This window comes from Dryobates pubescens, chromosome 15 (genome assembly GCF_014839835.1).
Source record: "Dryobates pubescens isolate bDryPub1 chromosome 15, bDryPub1.pri, whole genome shotgun sequence".
Taxonomy (NCBI): Eukaryota; Metazoa; Chordata; class Aves; order Piciformes; family Picidae; genus Dryobates; species Dryobates pubescens.
Genome location: NC_071626.1, coordinates 11,787,140 through 11,804,238, shown reverse-complemented (window position 1 = coordinate 11,804,238; position 17,099 = coordinate 11,787,140). Strand labels below are relative to the sequence as shown.

General features: G+C 44.0%; 1 protein-coding gene across 1 annotated transcript in view; it reads right to left on the bottom strand.

Moving 5' to 3' along the window:
- NUAK1 (NUAK family kinase 1) overlaps positions 1-16,291 on the bottom strand; it is a 47,068-nt gene extending 30,777 nt beyond the window's left edge. Inside the window, exon 1 of the mRNA XM_009908350.2 lies at positions 15,888-16,291. Within this exon, the coding sequence (XP_009906652.2) occupies positions 15,888-16,223 (336 nt within the window). The 5' untranslated portion in view covers positions 16,224-16,291. The remainder of the gene's footprint in view (positions 1-15,887) is intronic.
- Positions 16,292-17,099: the final 808 nt, after the last annotated feature.

The window sequence follows — 17,099 nt, the reverse complement described above, 5'->3', positions numbered from 1 at the left end:
ACTTCTTTCCTCACCCTCACATATGGTGTCTGTTAACAGGATTTGGGAGTGAGTTTCATGAGTACTGCCCTACTGGAAAATTTACATCCCTTCATTGTTTGGTACCTGCTATCTTCAGCTTTGTATATGAAACTTAACATATTTATACCATGCATCCTCTGACAAATTTACCTGGCAGATCTTTCCTCATTTAATGCTGAGAATCTTGGCCTCAAGTCATCCTTACTACTAGACAGACCTTACACCTCTGTATTAAACATGCTAGGACTTTTTTTATCCCTGGGAATACCAAAACCAAACCAAACCAAAACCAAACAAACCAAAACAAACAACAACATAAAACTCCACACCCACCCAAACCCAGCGCATTCATCTGGTTTAGCACAGATCCAATTTCCAATAGCATTTAAAAACACAACCTAGCAAACTGGTTATTGATTTTTCATAGTGAGGCAGTGAATCTTCAAAACAGTGCAGTAAGGACTGCAGCATTCAGAAACAGACAGTCCACACATGTCAGAGATCTACCAAAAAACTTCTCCCTTCCCAAAATAAAAAGGTTTCATACAACACTACTGAAGTCTCAAGTCACAGAACTGCTCAGTTTTAGAAGAAAGATCCTACAGGTAGTCAGCACCCCTAGCAATAACAAAATGCTTCCAACAGTGCTGCCTCAAGTTGCCCCTTCTGACCTTTCTCCATGGTCCCAATAGCACGTTATGCAAACTTGCACCCACTTCAATCCTCCCTGATCCTCAGAGAAACAAATTTGCCCAGGTAGTAGCAGAGCTTGCAAAGGTTTCTTTGAAAAGCAGAGATCTGACAGGACAAGGTTTGCAACCATAGCCTGCCAGGACCAGAGCCCAAGGCTGGCATCATGGGAGAGTCCCTGTCATGTGCAGACTTCCTCCTGAACAAAAGGATAGGACTGCTTACATTTTTCCTAATTCACTTCTAAATGTAACTCCATATCCTTCTGAATGTCCAAAAATGTTCATAACTCAGCCTGAAAAAAATAAAATAAAAGAGACTTATGACCTAATTCTGAAGGACTAAAGTCAATTAAAAAAAAAATGGCCACAATGAAGTTTGGGGGCTGTCATGCACAGATCTATAGAAGACTATCTCTTTTCCAAAGTCTAATAACTCACAATGTCCCATCCAACTACCTTCAAGCTTTCAAGGGAAGTTCAAGTTTTGGCACATAAGAAATTATGTCTGGAAAGAAACTGGAGTAGGGGATTTCCCTGAGGCAATGGAGGTTCATAACTGTAATTTAAAAGAACAAAAAATGCTTTACAACCTCAACCATGCATCACTCCTCCTTAATAGATGTTAACCAGCACTGAATGCCACATTCACTGAAAAGATGAAAACTGCATTTACAGCTTAACTTCTGGTGAAGTTGCCAAGCAGATGTTTATTTTTTGGTTCCACATTTCCTAAAGCCAAATGCTACAATGAACTGGGATTTCACAAAGTCTAACTGCTTGTCTTCCAGGTTACAATTCTGTTGGAACCAAAAAGGGGGGAAAAAGAGGAAGTGGGGGAGAAGCAGGGGGAAAAAAATGACTTCACTTTTAAGTAGGAAAAATATAGTAGCATCCAAAGCATTTATTTCTATCATGTTTAAATATGGTTAGAATTGTGCAATGATTACTGATCAACTTCCAAACACCGCACAGCCTCATCCAGCACATGTGCAAAAGAGGAAAAGTCACTGGAAGTGAATCCTATGTCAGTCAGACTTCTAACTTCTGCAAGTCTGTGTGCAGAGTGTTTAGCACTAATTAAATTACTAGCAAGTGAGGTTAAAGAGGAGTGAAAGAATTCACAAGCCCCAAGTTTACTGTTCTCAGTGTTACATGGGTATTACAGATTCTCCATCCAAAACCTGGCGGATAGATTTCACATTAATTTTGAGGCTTGATCTCACAGCTACCACAGCTGCTGATGTAATGCAAAATGCTAACATGGGGCAGCAGAGAGGGCCTTTAACTCAATGTTTTTTCATTGTGAATAAGCAGTGAACCACACTGAAGTAATCCTGCAAAGCAGAAGCGCACAGTGTTCAAGGCACCGAATTGGGGATGAAACACAAAACCAAGATCCTCGCTGCTTCATTAGAAAAAGCCCTTTATGGCTTTCTTACGAAGAAAGGTATAAAGCCCTGGTGCCTGGATTTCGTTCCAGTTTGAAAATGACAGAGTCTGCTGTAATTCCTCCCAATAAATTACATTGGAAATGGGGTTATTCACACTCTCTAAGCAACTGCTGCAAACTGTTGCAATGTGCTGTTAAATAATTGCTAAATAATGGTAACCTCGGCAGTTACCAGAATCTCTAAAGTGATTTTACACATGTTTAGGTGAAAGTTGCTGTGTCAGTTCAAGGCTGTAATTCCCATTAAACAAGGAAGAGGGCTGGACGTTGTTTAAACTCTTTCTTCGAACCAATTTTTTCCAAGAAACCACCTGACAGCACATTTTCCTTCACTGGTACGTTCTGCTGGAGGAAGTTGTGGGGAAATAAATCTAAGTCAGCCTATTGTCTCTCTTTCACTGAAGTTTCTTTGAGTTGAGAGAAGCTTCAGAACCAGTGAGAACTTCGCACATCTTTACAGTGCCTCTTCTGCCCCAAATGCAAAGTCACCTGGTATTGTGTCAATCTTTTAGTTTTACTCTCCTGGCTCAGCAGTCCTTTGAAGAGAAAAGGAACTGCTATTTCACCATGAGAATTACAATAATGCAAATAAAACTCAGGAAGAGCCTTCTTTTGAAGAAATGTCAGTATCTTTAGGCACCACAACACTCATTAAAACCCAACGCCATACCGCTTGACCACCTCAAATTCCTCACTAACCCAGTGGAATTTTGAAGCATGGAGGGATTTTAAGGTTGAGCTTATAGATTTTAGGCTTTTGGATTAATATTGATGAGCAGAGACCCATTGCACAGGAATGGTGGGCCACAGAGATTGTATCACAGAAGGTACACAGATGTGTGTGAACAGCATATTTGGAAGGGTTCATGATACAGAACTATCAGAAGCACCTATATCTAGTATATTTCTCTAAATTGATCAAAGTGAATCAAAATAGAAATGCCATTTCCTGGTGGAAATCTAGTGAACCATAAACCCACATCCTATCTGGAAAAACACTCTTGGAAATTGTGTGTATCCACGCCAGGTTATTTTGCTCCAGGGCTTGCAGACCACTTTGCAGTATTAAATTTGGTTTTGTGAAAGCATTGCTTCATATTACATTGCTCTGCCTGGACATTACCTATTTAATGGTCCCTTTTTGGAAGGGACTGTCCTAGAATTTATGACAGAACATGGTGGAAAATTGCTATAGAGAGAGGAAAGGAGTTTGCTAACATTTTGTCCATACTGGTCTCTGATTTCTGAGAAATATTTACACCTCTCAAGGTAGAGGAACCTACTCCTGTTCCCTTCTATTTATTGGAAGTAAATTACCAAGGCCACCCTAATGGCTCAGCTGAAAGAGTAACACAGGAACACAAATGCTCCTGCTACCTGCAGCCATTTGGGCTTAGAATAGACACAGAGGGTGAGGAATGAATTACACTTTCCTACAATTAAGTGGCTGGCAATCAAGTAGTTTTGCAGCCTTGAACACACCATTCTAGCTTTCCCTGCTAGAAGAAGAGTTCACAACTGCAGGCTGTTATTGTAAGTAGTTGCAGGGAGAGTTAACTCTGGAGGGGAGAAACAGCACAGCAATTTTTTTCCTAGATGGAAAGCTTTTGGCAAAAATTCCCCCACACCCTGTGATCTACGGGACTGTTGCCCCCTTCCTCAGACACCTTTTTTGGCACGTATTTTGGCTGGGGTCAATTGAACAAGGGAGAGTTAGCACTCAGATTTCTGGGATCCCCTTGCCAAAAGCTAAGCTGTTAGGTAGTGCAACAGCAGCACAGGCTTCCCACTTCACCCTGCCAGTGACCTTCACACAGACTTGGACATACCACCTTCCTCAGAGTGAGGAGCAATTCCCTCTTACGCTGCTTGGTCCAGAAATTCATCTCAGCAAATACCACAAATCATGTCAGACCAAGCAGGACTATTAAAGCAGTGCTGCGCGATGTGAATTGCTGTCCACAAGGGACTGAAGCAAGAGACTGCCTAACCCACTTTGTTTAACTTTTTACTTAAACAATCCTGAAAGGGGAAGCTGCATTGCTACGCTGGAAATTACAACTTTAATTTCATTTGAACCACACAGTCCTCAGTTAAATTGCAGAAATAATTTAAGAACTGACTCCCAAAGAAGCCATTTTTCAACATTTCCTACATTTCCTGGAAACATCACCTCTGATGCTGTGTAGTAAGAGCAGGTTCATTAATTTAACAGGTTAAAGTTCTTCCAATAGCCCAAATAAACCCTAATGTCAGGCTAATTACATGCATTTCACTGGTTTTGTATTTTCACATTCCTCAAAGCAACACATTGCAGTGCCACTGGAACATCGATCACTTCCAACTCAATCCCACACACCATTTGCACACATTGCATACATCACTCGCTCACACTACATTGCCTGTGGCAGGAATCAATAGTGCTTCCTTGAAAAAAGATCAGGCTTCCTCTGCCCTTAATGGTAACAGCTTTCTCAAGTTGGTGTTATTTTAATGCACATGCTGCAGCTCAGAGGTGCCAACGTTTACTGGGTTGTTTAAACATCATTTAGAGTTTTGCTGGGAAGATAAGCATAACTCGGGTGTACAGTAAAACACAGATACACCTATTTGTGCCAAACACTCAGTTTATGGCGATACTTCATAGGAATTATTCCCCGTAACAACTGAACTGTCATATCCTACAACTACATCCCAGGCAACCTCCCAGCTGAGCTCACTACGGCTGCTGTCTGATGTGCTCTACATACACACACACAGAACTACCCAGATGTTCTCCATGTAAAACATTTGGTTTGAAACACAGTGCTTCTTTCCAAAAAGCCATTACATTTGTTTAATGGACTCACACAGTACAACTAAAATATCCTGGAGCAGACATCTGACTGCAACTCTGCTCTACAAGCTCCATCTGCAAGAAGGGAAAAAAGAAAGAAAAAGTAAAGGAGAATGCTTTATGTGATTTATACCGTCTTTATGATCAGCCAGTTCATAAAATACTAGCTCTGCTCTACAGACAATAGCACGAATAGCTTTCAAGTGTATTGTTTAGTCCTTGCCTGTGTCAAACAAGTATTTCAAATGAAACAAAGGGCCGAACTCTACTCTTCATTTTACAACAGTGTTAATGTAACTGAGAGCAGCATTTTACCCACGGACATCACAGGGGATGCGGTATTTTTTTTGCTGTTTTACACTTGGAGCGAGTGAGTAATGACATCCAATAATGATAACCAGTTACATTCATGGCTGCAGAGTTTTTCTTTCATCCAAGAAAGGCTGGAAGGAGGTTAAAGTACAGCATGAAATCCTTCTCAACAAATTCCTTGCAAGCAATGCACAACCCACAATGAGGCATTTCACAGGTCCCACTAGACCAGATTTTCATCATGAAATGCCAGACAGGATGGGAGAATACATTTGTTTTACTGAAACAGAAAGGCGGGTAGGAAATTCCCTGACTGTACACGGCAAAAAACCCTGTTGCTCAAAAAAATGGCTAGTGCATAGCCTGGATGCAAAAGCACTGCACAGTCTAGCTGAAGGCCCTCATTCCTTCACACTAAGTGGTACCGATCGACCAGGCCTGAAGACACAACAGCTGGTGCACTTCTCAGAAACTGGCACCATCCCTCCTGAGTGTGACTACAGCCATGAAAGAGGACATCCACTCTATGAGCAACCTTCCTGAGATAGCTACACCCATACAAGAAATGGACAAGCACAATGATGGAGCTGTGGTTGACCCCATCTCTCCCTGCAGCTCTGCCACAGACTTTCCAGGCAAACCTCCTGGGTGCCCAAAGCACAGCTGTGACAAACATCTCCTTCAGCAGGTGGAGCTTAAACCCACAGACTGCTTCATTATTTCACCTCATTTCACCCAAAGAGAATAAACATGACAAGGAAAGGAGCATGAAAGATGATATGCCTCATGTATGAGGCCTGGTTAAAAAGGTGTCTTCCCAAGAGGACAATGTGAACCCATCTCAGTTGTGTACTTACACTGGTCTGTTAAGCCTGTATTGCCTCCAGTGGGTATTTTACATGTATTTTCATCTTGTGCTGGAGTGAAGCTATCTCATGCTCCAGGTTGCATGGTGTTAGGACACTCACCAGCCAGAAAGGATGCACTCTCCTCTCTTCTCCCAAAAGCATTCTTTGTTTCCCCCATGCCAAAACAACAACCCACAACATGGCTCTGCTGAAACCACTGCTGAGTTTCACCATGGCATTCCTGGCCACCTGAGGGGAACTCCATGGGGGAAGCTATGAAATTTGATTTTTGCAGAGTATCCTGGCAAAAATACATAAATAAATGACAGCTCCAAACACGTCCCTCAGGAGCTGTTTGTTTTGTTGTTGGGTTTTTTTAATGCTTTCCGGTCTTCCTCTGTTAAACTTGTGTTCAAGTGACTTAATCTTTTTACATCACAGGATCACAGGATGTTAGGGGTTGGAAGGGACCTCTGAAGATCTTTGCGTCCAACCTCCCTGCCAGAGCAGGACCACAGAATCTAGCATAGGTCACACAGAAATGCATCCAGACAGGTCATGAAAGTCTCCAGAGAAGGAGACTCCACAGCCTCTCTGGGGAGCCTGTTCCAGTGCTCTGTGACCCTTATAGTAAAGCATTCTCCCTGGTGTTGAGGTGGAACTTCCCATGCTGTAGTTTACATCCATTGCCCCTTGTCTGCTGATGATACAAAACTGGGGGGGCTGGCTGACATCCCATGATGCTATGGTGCCATCTAATGTGACCTGGACTGGCTGGAGAGCTGGGTGCAGACAAACCTCATGAAGTTTAATAAGGACAAGTAGAGGGTCCTACATCTGGGGAGGAATAACGATATGCACCAGTACAGGTTAGGGGCTGCCCTGCTGGGAAGGCGCTCCACGGAGAAAGACCTTGGAGTGCTGGTGGACGGCAACTTCTCCATGGAACAATGTGCCCTTGTGGCCAAGAGAGCCAATGGTATCCTGGGATGCATCATGAAAAGTGTGTCCAGCAGGTCTAGAGAAGTTCTTCTACCTCTCTATTCTACCCTGATGAGACCACACCTGGAATACTGTGTCCAGTTTTGGGCTCCCCAGTTCAAGAAAGACATAACTGCTGGAGAGAATCCAACAGAGAGCCACAAGGATGATTAGGGGACTTGAGCATCTCCCCTATGAAGAGAGATTAAGACCCCATAACCATCCTCCCTGTATTCTTAGTACTTATAAACCACAGGACCTGCATTTATTTTGTGATTTTGAATTCACCTACAATTAGCTGGGATGTTTTCAAACATGCCAGCCAGACCAAACCCCTTTCCCAAAGTTGCTGTGTGGCTTGTCTTTTCATAATGAAAGGTTGGGTTTTTTTTTTCTCCATTAGTAAGAGCAGAACCTGAAAATATTCACACTTAGCAAGACCCAAGACCCCATTGTGGGCCAGGAGCAGCTTCCAGGAGCGATGTCTCATAAACAACCCGAGCTAGAAGCAAATCCCATCAGCCTTTGGGAGAGTTGGGGAACACTAAGCATTTATAACATACAATAGTTTAACTGACTGAATGGAGGGTTGGTCCACAGTCTTTAGTTCAAAACATGAAAAATACTAAGCTCAAAGCCAGTACTAAAATGGCACAAGAGCAAGGGACAGCTAGAACCTCACCCCTTCCATTGTCTCCCCTCTGCAACACACACAGCAAAGGTTGCAGGAAAGCCTCCACATCTACTGAACATCTGGCATTTTTGGTATGGGTCCAGGATGTTTGATGGGTATGGCCAGACACTGTACTCCTGAGTGTCTCACCCAGCCTCCTAGTGTTCAAAGGTCTAGGATCCCCTAATTTATACAACATACTATGCTGCCTGTGAAGACACGGTGATAAATACATTCTTTTTAAAAGCAGATACTTCTCAAACCATAACTTGCAGATGCTCAAAGTCTTTCATGTGGGTAAGACAAATGAGAGGCATAGAGACTGATTTTGTAGCCAGGGAGAACAGGAAGCAGCGGCAGGAGAATACTATTGAAAGCCTGGATACACTTATGGCTTTAATGAATTGGTCATCAAATATAACAACACACATATGCAGTTTTTACCTTGCTTTGTAGTTCACTCCCCACCCCCCTGCCCCAGCTATTCCCCATATATCTAGAAAAGTGGAAATTATTTTGAGTTTAGTTTATTAAATGGACACACATGGTACTCACATCTGCTGGGAGATATTTGAGGGAAATGCTGACAAATGTCATTTGCATATTTAGTCAGAGACCTTTTCATCTGAGACATTTCCTCTGACAAACCAACTATCCCAAATACATCAACCCAGCAGGCCTCATAACAAGAGATTTTTTTTTTCTGCGAACTGTCTGGTGCCTTCCTGGGTGACTTTGGGGCAAATCCTGACTTACACAGGAGGCAAGAAGAGGTAAAATCAATAGTCTCTGTAGGTTAAAGATTCCCACACCAACATGCCCATCATTGGTGGTGTGCAAATCATCCACACTGTACACCAGCACTGGGCACTGACAGCAGCCTCCACCCCTGTCCAGGTCAGGAGCTGCTAAGGCTCTGGCCATTCTGAGCACAGGAGCTGACAGCTGCCATTGCTTGCCATCCATGCTCAAGCTCCTATCCCACTCCAAGCCCAGAGGCAAATCTGTGCTTCTCACTTTGGAGATTGTCCAGGGCTGCAATAGAAAACATGGTCTGGCTCCACTTACACAGGAGAAGCATTCAAGGCAGCAATGAGAACAAGTATCCTGCTAAGAGGACATGGTTGTACAAGAGGAGGTACTTTGGCATCAGCATCCTGGTTCACGAGGGTATGTAAGTGTGGTACGTGAGCTGAGACTTGCGCCATGGAGATGCCCACATCAAAGCAAAGGTCAGGAGCCAATTTCTGAATCCCTGGTATGTGGGCTTTGGAAACATATCCCAAATGATCTGCATTTGGACTACCATGGCTGTACACATGACCTACCAGTGTTCAAGGCTGATATACCTGGAAATGTTTTCCAACCCACGCTTGGCATTCTTCCTTGGCACTGTCGTGACCGCCACGTCTCCTCTCAGTTCCTCACTCCAGTAAAGACTCTCTAGTTATTTATTTACCAGACAAAACACAGACTAACTGCCATTACAGTTCTGCAAAGAACAAACAATTGCTCACAAGAACTGCACATTCCACAAAGTTTTATTCAACATGTATGACCCCCAACTACAATATATACAGTAATTGTCTCCACATGGTAAATCCACATTGTGGTTCTTAAAAAATACTAATAATTTTTAGAACACATGCCACCAAAAAATGCAGCTTATTTTGCCATCTAATAAAAAACTTTGTACAAGTAATTTCCATTCTCTTGCGTTCTCTAGCATATGGTGCTGTGAAACCATTTGTAATAACACTTAGGCATTTTATAGTGTTTTGAGCTGAAGTCTGCATTGTAAACATTGGCTCAAATTCTGTTGTGGACTTCATATTTAGAGGGATCACACTAGATATGTATCAGGCCAAAATGTCTAGCTTCCCTATATTGAGTAGTATCCCTCCAGAAAAGAATACACTGAGCCACAGGGAAGCTAACTGACCTGCCCAAAATTGTTTGGTCCAATGATGGGGGGAAAGAAGCAACACTTATTAATTTTTCACCTGTAAAAGGTGAACATCCTTGAAGGAACATCACTTCATGTTCACTGAAAGCTCAGAAAGAACATGCTGTTCTTTCATTTGGTAAAAGATTTGACTAACATGATTAACATGTTCAAGCTGATGCGGCCAGTGATTAATCAGCCATTGCTATGACTGGACCATACCCTTCTGCTTCTCTAGCGAAAACTCTCAGTGCAGAAAAAAGTATTTTGTACTAGTGCCTGTCCTCTAATGACCTGCATCCCGCAATCAGTTCTGTCTGCAGCCTTCGACGTTCAGGTCTTCTTTTACATTTAAGCTACACAAGTGTTTATGTGAAGAACAGAGTAAATTTTATACAACCAAGTAATAACTCCTATTGTAATAAGCCCACAATGTTCTCTGTAAATTACATTAGATTAAATCCAGAGGGTTTTTTCTTTTTCCTTTACTTTTTTTTTTTTTTAACAGTCTCAGAACACATCTAATAATTAAAGGTAGAACAAAACCCAGCAGAATTATTTTCAAGACCATATACTTTTTTGAACTTCCACTCATTCCAGATCTAGAATTTCCATGCATACATTCATAGAATTTTTACAGAGGATGATCTTAGCTTCACTAACATGCCTTCAGCACTGCAGAAACATTGTCACATTTTAAGTCCCTAAAAGAATTCAGTCTGTACATTTTAAACGAACAAACAGATAAAGAAATAAGGCTTTGGGCAATACATTTTGCATAACATTAATCTTTCACTGGGGAACCTCTGGTCCCCTATAAGTGTTGTGTGGCAGAAGAGGTGCACGCAGCTCCCATCACAGGCTGCACGGATTCTGCTGGCAGCTACCAACTTGGAAGCAGGGAGCAAGGCAGCGCTCTCTAGGCAGGTCATAGCACTGGCACCCAGAACAAAGCACAAGCAGAGTACAAAAGAGCCAGAAATGGAGATGAAAGCTGAGTGTCATGCAGGGACAAAAGCCTGAAGTAAAGAGAAAGCCCAGGATGAAGGAGAAACCAAGATCTGCAGGAGGAGGCTGTCATCCATAGGACCCTGATGCTATGTACTCTACATGTCTGAAAAAATTAGGTATTAGGCTATGCACTTGGAACTAGCTGGTAATTCTGATGATTTTGGCTTTAATCACCAAGTTTTTCTTTCTCATGTATAAAACAGGGTAGTGATACAAGCCATTGTTACTATTAAAGTGTATTATCATAGCTGTGGAAACCACATTCACAAATCAAGACCCTGCTGTGCAAAGTACTATACAACCACTTCACATCACAGCAGTGTTGTGTAGATACTTCCACTGGTGCCTACAATAAAAGAAGATATAGTAAGAACAACAACCTAAAAAACCCCAAGTAAACAGTTCTGTATCACATTTGAACATCATCCTGCAGAAGATACACACTGAGTGATCAAGATAAAAATCAATATTAATTAGTGCCCCAGGTGCTAACTGAAAAAGAAATTACAAGGGGAAAAAAAAAAAAAGAAAAAAAAAGGCAACATAACATGTCATTAAAGATAAGAGAGCATTAAACATAAGAGGGAATAGAAGTATACCAACATTTTTTACTTGATGAGCAAAGCAGATGAGAGAATTGGGCAAAATGTCCCACCTGGCTTTCACTGTCCCCAGCGACCCACAAGCACACTTTTACCTTGTTATTTGGAACCCCTAAAAACCACACCACAAACAAATGGTTTTGTGGCCAACAAGGCCTTAATTACTAACATGACAGAGCTGTCACTGTTGGTATTCGTTGTTTCAGTTTGCTGTGATACAGAAAAATACAACCAGCAAAGCAAAGGTCCTCCTCTTGCATTATCTACTGTTGTTTCCTAGTTCCAGAAGTCCTGTGTCCAAAAACACCATAAAGCAGAACTGTCTCATATCAAAGATTTTCTCTGGAGCTGCAACTAAAAAATTTTCTGTCACTCTAAATTGTGGATTGTTTGGTTTCTTTGGGGAGTTGTGTTGTCGTTTTTTTTTCCCCACCAAGATTTTATTTTGGAAACCAACTTAATTTGATAACATCTCTCTACTTGCGTTCCTATGCATGAAAGATAAATAACACACACCACCACATATAACACGCCTGCACAAATACACACTGCATGCCTGTTTTTTCATATCGGGCTGCAACTTGTCATCAATTCCCAAAATTAACTTTCTGGAGGAACTACTGTAGGAGAATAGTGCTTCCTCCACCTACTGGTGAGGAGGAAGAAAAGATGTCCTAGCTCTCAGGCAGAGAGGGAGGTGAAGACGGAGGGGAGGCCCCTGAAGCCGCTCCCCACCACAAGGCAGAAAAGCTCCTGGCTTTTGCAAAGCGCAAAATCTCTCCTGAGGGCAGATGACAAACGAAGGAAAAAGAGATAAAAGAGGGTGCAGATAAAACGGGGTGCTTCATAAAAGGTTATAACAAATATAACAACCAACCAGCAACATTAGCAAGCTCCAGGTCCGGCAGTAGCAGGGAAAGCAAATGACTCCTACCAGAGCACTTCCACTGAGGGCACCCACAGGAAGCTGTAAGCCCTCCAGAATATTGAACCCCTGAGTTAAACTCTTACTGGGAGAGACCCAGGCAGCCTAACAAGGTATCTTCCCCATTTTAGAGCTATGTGTTCCTTTATTGACATCAATGTAACTAACAGTAATGCATTTTGCAGCCAGACATTGTTTTCTACATAATGTCAGGAAAAGACATATAAAAAGACTGAAAATGCCTATCTGTAATTTAAAGTTCCATTAGAAGGAGTATTTATGCCAGTGGAATCATTTACTTAAAGAACCAAGCGCACCTACCATCACCACGCACCATGCACAGGATCAGCCAGACATGGTCAACACACAGCTTATCTAAGGCTGACATAAGTGTAACTGTGGATTTCTTGGCTAACAAACATTGAATGCATAATATGAACAAATGCTCAGTTCTTTGGTTTAACATGTGCAAGATGACAAGTGGAGAAAACACCCACAGAAATGTCAACATGAGTGTTACTTCACAGGCTTGCGATATTCCCTCTTCATCCTTACACTTACTAACAGGTGCCTTAATTTAAAATATCACACAGCGTACACCAAGCCAGTACTAATGAAAGAAGCTTTGCTGGCAAAATTAGGCACCTCACACGTCATGCAGTGGGCAATATTTTAACTGCTTTGTGCAGCAAGCAATACTGTCTGTAGTCACTGTGGTAACTAAGACACAAATTCATGTACGTTGTTTCCAATAACAAATTAAATGCATATACGCTCTACCCTGGAGTTTTATGGCAGGCAGCTTTACAATCATGTTCCACTAAGTTAAAAGGAAAGACAAAGCACTGTAACAACCTGAATAAATCTGCAGTTAATAACTGCCAAGTAATACTTTCATGCAGGTCACCAAAAATCCTGTTATTGATTTCCAGTGACACAGGACTAAAGCATATCTGCACCCTTGATTGAACTGTTTTCTCACCTTGGTTTTACTTCACTAACTCAAATCTGCCAATTTCTATTTCACTCTTAAGCTCTCTATTTATACAGATGATGACAAATCCAAAGTTCATGCTTCATATTAAAAGTCTAGCTAACCATGCAAATATCTTTATGAAGTGCTGTATGGCTAAAGAGATTGTTAACAAATGAGAGGCAGAAAGGCCAAATAGGATCACTTAGACAGGGCTGATGACTGGGAACACAATGCCTCTGCCAAGGTCCAGCTTCGCAATCTGTTACCGTACAGCTTCAAATACCTGCTTACGCCTGAGTAAAGAAAAAGATGATTAGCTAAACCAGTAGCAGAATAGGAAGCAAACAGACTGAACGACCTTGGGACTCTTGCTACCTAGCTGCCAGTTGTGAGATGATTTGCATTGGACATGGTGCAAGAGACTGTGTCAGCTGCATCGCTTGCTCTGTGCATCCCCTGCTGGACACACATCCAGTCCACCCTGCTCATGAGCCCTGGCAACACTCAACACTAATAAAAACTGAGGGAAGTATGGGAAGAGAAAGGCTAGGGGGGAAGTAAAGGAAAATTCTGCCCATCTCTGATCGTTCTGTCCATGCCCTTGTCTTACCCACAGAAACAACTGGTGGTCTCTGCAACAGTCAAACAAGGGAACTTTCAGGGGGAAAAAAACAAACAAACAAAAAACACAAGAGTTTTCCATGCACTTAAGTCTGGCTGGATTCCTGACAACCAGCTTTTATTCTGTAAGCATACAAAATGTGGATACTTTACATACACTCACAGATGTTAAAGTTAAAACAGACACATTACACCAGAACTTGCCTGCAGACTAGTTAATAATTATGAAGCGCCACACGCCAAGGCTTGTATTACTATGGTATAAAACTCACACTCTGGTAAGGATTTGTTTAGCTTCTACATGCCAACTGATAAGAGCAAGTGTAACATTTTTACTGCATTTAAGTCTGCATGGGAATTCTGGTTTTCACCCTCTCCATTTCAAGATGGCACTAGCCATAAAAATTGACTTCAGAATGCATCATCTAAGTATCCCTAGCTGTATAACTGAAATGCTTGCCAGGACAATATAAAAAAAAACCCAGGTGTGTTGTTGACTTAAAGGAGATACACATCTATGTTACATCCTTTCCTCTGAGGGCCCTTCCCAAACCCAAATCTGATTAACAATATGGTCACTTTTTGTGTGTGTGATTAATCAGGTCTTTCTAAAGAAGGTGTTTTCAACATATTTGCTTCTTTACTGCATTTTGTAATTTAACTCAAACTACTGAAGCTTTTGTTAGCCTTCAACTGTAAAACAGCCAAGACAGCAAACTTAGAAAATCATGGACTGGGAGTGAGCATGTGCAGAGATGTCCATCTCTGGTTTCTCTTTAGCCAGCCTCCAAATGAGCTAATAAACTGAAAGCATACATGATATGACTCTACGGCTTGGCTGAAACTCATTTTTACTGTCGACACAAAGATATTTAGTTGCAAAGTAAGTGTCCCTTATTACAGCCATGACATCTGCAATTTCATTTCCTTTTGTACAGTTTCTTCTACCTCTGGGTGTGTATTGAGCCTCCAGGCAACCAAAAGGGAAAGATAAATGAGATAAAACCTGTAACGTCACTACGGAAATGTCTTGCTTTTAGATGAAGTCTAGTGAAAACTCAATTAGTCTGCTTCATATGAAAAGCAGCATTAAGAGCTCTTTAGAAAGCCATCTATTTCTCTGAGCAATCTTTAATGCAACGCCTGCTTCTCATTCACTTGCCCTCTGTGAATAGTTATGTATTTCAGGGAAGGAAAAATGACAATAACTCTGATTAATGTGTGCATTTCTTCAATTGCATTTCTGCGCCCTGCTGGAGTGCTGCACCGATGAGGAAATGCTGGAGCCGAGTTACTGCTGGACAACCTCCGGGCTGCTTGAAGTCTCCAGCCAGCCGGCACCGCTGAGCGGTGAAACGGATCGTAAAAACCAATGGAGCTGGGTTGCAGTCCCAGCCATTTTTTTAGGTGTCAGCAAAGTTCAGGTCACAAAAGCATGACTGAATCATGGCATTTTTAACCGGAGAACCAGCGCTTGCCCTTCTGACAGTACTTTGTGAGTGGCTTTGGTTACCTCAGGGGATGTGACAGGTTTCGTTAAACTGAGAATTTCCAGTGGGGAAAGAATAACAGTTCATAGTGAACTTGCATGTAAAAGCAAAATACAAGCCGATAAGCCACCCTATTTTTCCAATAATAACACAACCTTCAAAAAAAATACCACTACCCACCGACCAAAAAAAAAAAAAAAAAGTTTCTGTATAGGATTTGCACTCCAAACAAAGCCCTGGACCCAAGTGACCGCTGACATGAGTGAGATGCTAACCCTCTCGTCAGTGCGGGAGCAGACCCGGGTACCCGCAGGTTGCCGGCCACGCCGGGCTCCCGCCTCACCGGGACACATCAGCCCTGCATATGGACTGGTCTCCCTCTGAACGGGTCCCTGAGGGATTGCACCCTGACGGCTCTGTTCTAAAGTGGGTGTTGGAAAGAAAAATTATATGCACATACATATATAATAAAAGGCAAAAGAGAAGGCTCTCCATCTGCCTTACCACTCTGCCAGAAAACCTCTCGATGGCCCGCTTTACTTTGCCATAGGTGCCTTTGCCCAAGGTCTCCTGCAGCTCGTAGCGATGCTTCAGGTTGTGCTTGTGGTGATGCCGCTTCACCCCCTGCTGCTTTCTCGCTGCCGCCGTTACCTCCGGGGACGGAGCCTCCCCGAGCGGTTCCTCCATGGCCGCCGCCGCTGCAGCAGCTGCTGCTGCAGCTGCTGTTGCTGTTGCTGCTGCCGCCGCTGCCTCGGCGCCGGCCGGCCCTGAGCCGCAGGAGGAGCAGCAGGGCTGTGCGGGGCTGCTGCTGCCGCAGGCGGCCGCCTCGGCGCCCTCCATGCCCGGCGGCAGCGAGCCAGCGTGTGCGCGCCCCGCCGGCCTCACAGCCTCTGCCTCGGCCCCGCGCCCGCGCCGGCACCATGGGGCGCGGCGGGGCGGGGCGCGGCTCGGCACGGCGGGGATGGGGGCGGTGGCGACCAGTGCTCTCCTCCCATTCCCTGCCGGCGGCGGTAGCAGCGACAGGACAGGGGTGGGGCGGCTTCTCCGCTCCGGCCGGGCCGCCCCCGCCGCCGCGGACGAGGCGTGGGCGTCCTCTCCGTGTTCGGCCGTGGCGTCTGGGATCGCTGCCCCGCGAGCGGCCGGCCCGAGCCCTTCTTTGTTCGCTGAGGTAGGCTGGGCGCCGCCGCCGTTCTCCCGGCCCGCTAGAACGCGCCTCTGCGGGCCTGGCCACCGGCGCGGCGGAGAGAGCAGCCTGCCTCCAGCCCGCCCCTCACGGCTGCGGGCCGGACGAACCCCGAGGTTGAGCCCCCGGCCTCTGAGGACCCGGCCTGAGGCATGGCGGGGGTCTGGCCCTGGTCCCGCGGATCTGGCACGTGCACCTGCGGAGCCTAGCCCTAAACTTGGACATATGGATGATGGGCAGGGTCCCCAGTAAGCCAGCACCAATTTTAGGTCTGGAAAGTTTTTCCAGAAAACACTTAATTTTCCCCATTCACCAAGTGGGTGAGGGTTTCCCGCAGGGTTTCCATGTAGCTAGAACTGGCAGAAAACCACGGGCACACCCAGTCACTGTCTGGCGTTGGCATGGGCACGCGCTGTTTTCGCGCTACAGGAGGCTGCAAGAAACCTTGCGGGGCCTGCTGAGGTTGGTGTGCAAATCACTACCAACCTCTAGAACTGTGGAAGTAAAAATGAATGCATAAAGTTCATGGTTTT